This window comes from Entelurus aequoreus, linkage group LG07 (assembly GCF_033978785.1).
Source record: "Entelurus aequoreus isolate RoL-2023_Sb linkage group LG07, RoL_Eaeq_v1.1, whole genome shotgun sequence".
NCBI lineage: Eukaryota > Metazoa > Chordata > Actinopteri > Syngnathiformes > Syngnathidae > Entelurus > Entelurus aequoreus.
Window position 1 is genome coordinate 8,993,290 of NC_084737.1, and position 5,000 is coordinate 8,998,289.

Here is a 5,000-nt window from a genome sequence, read left to right on the forward strand (position 1 = left end):
TAGAGTCCGTGAACATTGCTCCAAAGTCAGGATTTTTTTTTTTTATATATAAATATGTATATAGAGACATGCTGTAATAACTTGAAGTAAATAATGAAGATTTAAAACCAATTACATGAAGAAGAAAAAAAGAAAAAAATGAACTAAAAGCTTACCTTTTTAATAATTACATAGTATGTATATATTATTAATGTTGTAAATAAAACTCTTTATATATCTAGAAAGGGTGGTCCTAAAGAGGTAGGCATTTTTATCAGGTCTCAGGAAGGTAAGAAATACATGAAAATGTGTGTGTGTGTGTGTGTGTGTTCTTGTATTTTTACCCTTCTTGAGACATGAAGAAGGAAAAGTATCTTCCATATGAGGAGGCGTGAACAAGTGATGACATAAATCATGGTCCCAATAACACTGCATCTAATAGAGAGACAAATACTAGATGTAAAAGATTTTTTTTACAGAAAAAAAAATATATGTACTGCTTGAAATTGCATACCTTTTCAACTTTAGTAGCCCAACATGCTCCTCTGCTCGTCAAACCAGCAATGTCACTTAAAAATGCCCGTTAAAAAAAATAAATAAATGGGGAACCGGTACTTTTCAAACAGAGTATAGTATCGTTTTTTTATTCATTAGTACCGCGATACCATACTAGTACCGATCCATCTCTATATGTCTTCTTATGCTCTGGCAGACCAGCAGAGTTATGTAGCAAGTTGCAATGACAAGCAACAGCCAAAGACAGGTTAGTTTAAACTAAAGTCGGGTTAGTTTAATAAAAATACAAATAAAATACACAATAATGTGGAGGCTGCCTAATGGACTTGTAAACTGGGGTTAGTTTAAATAAAAACTAATTAAAAAAAACACAAGCAAGGTCGGCGATGCTGCCCTAGGATTGAAATCCTCAAGGTCACGTGCTTTTTTTCCAGCATACTTGAAACCAGAGCCTGATTCCCAACAGGTGCTGTGGAGAGAACAGGGCATTGTGGGTCATGCCAGCCTCCTACACACTGAATGTCATCTCAGATGCATGCTGCTCACACACACACACACACACACACACACACACACACACACACACACACACACACACACACACACACACACACACACACACACACACACACACACACACACACACACACATGCTGTATTTATGGAGTGAGTATTCCCGTGTTGATAGATGAGAGAGTGTTTTACCGAGAACAGACAAGCTGCCAGAACGCTGCTCTGCTGAACGTGTGAGCACACCATTACGTCTGAGTGTGTTGTTTTGCTTTCACTTTAATGTCGTGTCTTCATGCCACAATGAATACAGAATCATCACATGTGTTATTATTGTCCCCTGCAAAGCATCACATGTGTTAATATTGTCCCCTGCAAAGCATCACATGTGTTATTATTGTCCCCTGCAAAGCATCCTATTGTGTTCATTGACACCTACTTTAACACTGCCAGTTTCAAACCTGCCCCCTAGTGGCTGTGAGCAGCATAGCTGAGCACAGAATAGACTGAATGATGTCATTATCTAATGCAGGGGCGGCGAGCTAGCGGTGGATGGTGGAGGGTGTGTCGGTGGATGGTGGAGGGTGTGTCAGTGGATGGTGGAGGGTGTGTCATTGAATGGTGGAGGGTGTGTCAGTGGATGGTGGAGGGTGTGTCAGTGGATGGTGGAGGGTGTGTCATTGAATGGTGGAGGGTGTGTCAGTGGATGACGGAGGGTGTGTCAGTGGATGGTGGAGGGTGTATCAGTGAATGGCGGAGGGTGATAATACTTTATTTTATTGATTCCTATAAAGTACTATCACCCTCCACCATCCACTGACACACCCTCCACCATCCACTGACACACCCTCCACTATCCACTGACACACCCTCCGCCATCCACTGACACACCCTCCATCATTCACTGACACACCCTCCACCATCCACTGACACACCCTCCGTCATCCACTGACACACCCTCCACCATTCAATGACACACCCTCCACCATCCACTGACACACCCTCCACCATCCACTGACACCCTCCACCATCCACTGACACACTCTCCACCATCCACTGACATACCCTCCGCCATCCACTGACACACCCTCCGCTATCCCCTGACACACCCTCCACCATCCACTGACACACGGAGGGTGTGTCAGTGGATGGTGGAGGGTGTGTCAGTGGATGGTGAAAGGTGTGTCAGTGGATGGTGGAGGGTGTGTCAGTGGATGGTGTGTCAGTGGATGGTAGAGGGTGTGTCAGTGGAGGGTGTGTCAGTGGATGGTGGAGGGTGTGTCAGTGGATGGTGGAGGGTGTGTCAGTGGATGATGGAGGGTGTGTCAGTGGATGGTGGAGGGTGTGTCAGTGGATGGTGGAGGGTGTGTCAGTGGATGGTGTGTCAGTGGAGGGTGTGTCAGTGGCTGGTGGAGGGTGTGTCAGTCCAGCGCCAGCCAGGCATTAAAAAAATAGACCTAAAATGGATCGATCATCAATCTTCACCAAGACGCCACCCGAGGGTCTTGTGAGATGACGCCGGCTGCTGCTGCCGGATCATTATTAAGAAAAAACGACCGACAGGAAGGCGAGAAACGCTTTTTAGTCCGACGGATACCCGCGCCGTACCCGCCGTCCAAACCGCACAGTTCCTGTCTTCACAATAAAAGCCCTGCTTCGTCCCGCCTGCGCTACCAAAATAAGAAGGAAGCCAGAGCGCACACAAGCTAGCAGGCTAATATATATCTATGTGTTCAGGTTTCCCTGCTCTTTGGGGGATTTTATAATCCCCAGAAGAGCAGGCTTGTAGGGATGAAATAGCCCCCATGTCTTTTCTTTACCTAACGAATATTCCACTCTACTATTGAGCACTTTCTAACGGATACACCACAGTAACCTCAACTATATACAGTGGTGAGCAAAAGTGTACATAGACTTGTAAAGAACATCATGTCATGGCTGTCTTGAGTTTTCAATCATTTCTACAACTCTTATGTTTTTGTGATATAGTGATTGTAGCACATACTTGTTGCTCACAAAAAACATTCACGAAGTTTACTTCTTTTATGAATTTATACAAGACCAGAACATTTTTCAAAATTTGTCAGAATCACTGTATCTAAGTTATCACAAAACTTTGTGTTACATTGAGTTCAGCTCGCCCTGCGAGAGGACAAAAGCTATCTTTGATCCTACCAATCAAAAGGCTTGTAAAACTCCACTGTGTAGGATGGGAAGCGACATGAAGGCATCGGTTTCTTTGATGTATTGTAATCCACAGGAAGATTTTGTCTTGACCCGAGATCTACAAAGCGGAGAGGAAGCAGGACCTGACTCCCCTCCAGGCGACCTTTTCTTTGAACTGTTTAGTAATCAAAGGCGATGGCTGTTTACGACCCCCCTCCCTTAGAAACAGCTGTTGCCCTGTAATCAGGGAAAGTCCAAATAAAAGAGGAGGCGTACAATCTTCCGTCAGAGCGTGGGACGATGTACAGTGTCTACGCGTTTCTCCTCAATTGAGCTAAATTGAATTCTGTCTCTGTTTAATTCCTTGCTTCTTGTCGTGTTTAATAGATGTCATCAGTGTTTGAACCTGACAGAATTAGTCGCTAGTCTTTTTTTTTATTTTTTTAAAACAACTCAGGAATACTTAAGAAATATAGCGACAGTTCCTATGTTGGCATAGCTGCCAAGTCTTCTTATCCTCTGGCTGAGCGGGGTGTGTCTACCGTACGGAGTTGTAACTACAGGCTCCATTCGCAGACAGTCCCGTTATAATGTGTTCATTCCATGGTCACAATAAAGTATTTGATATTATCTTGACTCTTGCTCGCTGCTCTCGATATTGATGAAACTATTTTAAATGACTTGTGAATACTTTCCGACTTATTTTAGTTCACTGTGAGTGAATTTAGAGGTTTGCCTGTGTGAGTGGCAGGAAGAAAAGCTCTGACTCGCTTAGGAGATGAAGCCGTTTATCTCCAACTCGATCCTGAATATAAGAGGATTTGTCTTTTTGGGGGGAAAAATACCATCCTGAATGCGATAATTCCAACAAAAATCCACATTTTGAACAGTTTTAGGTTGTGCTTAAAGATAACGTCATCATGGTGTCTTCTTGGTGTCTCCTCTGCAGATTGGTCGGGCGTGGAACTGAGGCTGAACTCAAAGGAGACCCGTCAGATGCTCATCAGCACCGAGGTCAAGTTCTACAACTGCAGCGTCCACCAACTGTGAGTGTCTCCCAACAAAAACACCCCCGACTCAGCGTCGCTAATCACCAGTGATTGTAGGAACGCTTGAAGGAAGTCCTTATATGGCCACGTGTGCAGTCTTTGTGGCTTTTTCTGGAAAATGCCAGAAAGTGTGTTTCTTTTTTCCACAAGCTACACATACGTCATTTGTGTCCTCAGTTGAACAATATTGCACCAGTACATTTGTCAATGTAGAATATTCTAGAATGTCACTATACAATCGCACAACACAGTAAGTATGAATATTGTACATTATGACATGTAATCTGTGTCAAAGTATAAGAGTATAAATATTGCACAGTATGAAGTAGTAACTATTGCAGAAATATAACAAATATAAATATTGCACTGTATGAAGTAGTTACTAATGCAGAAATAGACAAATATAAGTTTTGCACTGTATGAAGTGGTATATATCTACATATACATATATGTATATACAGTATATACATATACATATATGTGTATATATATACATACATATATGTATATATATATATATATATATATATATATATATATATATATATATATATATATATATATACACACATATGTATGTGTATATATATATGTATGTTTACATATATATATATATACACACATATGTATGTGTATATATATATGTATGTTTACATATATATACATATACATATATGTATATACATATATATGTGTATATATACATACATATATATGTATATATACATATATATGTGTATGTATATATATCAGTGGAGGCTGGTGACTTCCAGAATTGAG

General features: G+C 41.5%; 1 protein-coding gene across 2 annotated transcripts in view; it reads left to right on the plus strand.

Annotated features, from left to right (window-relative positions):
* The window catches only part of plxna2 (plexin A2), a 470,104-nt gene that overhangs the window by 319,511 nt on the left and 145,593 nt on the right, over positions 1 to 5,000 (plus strand). For both annotated transcript variants that reach the window (XR_009826713.1, XM_062052547.1), the window contains exon 8: positions 4,121 to 4,217. Coding sequence is in view for 1 of the 2 variants with exons in the window: in XM_062052547.1 (XP_061908531.1) it covers positions 4,121 to 4,217 (97 nt within the window). In the remaining variant the exon portion in view is untranslated. The remainder of the gene's footprint in view (positions 1 to 4,120; positions 4,218 to 5,000) is intronic.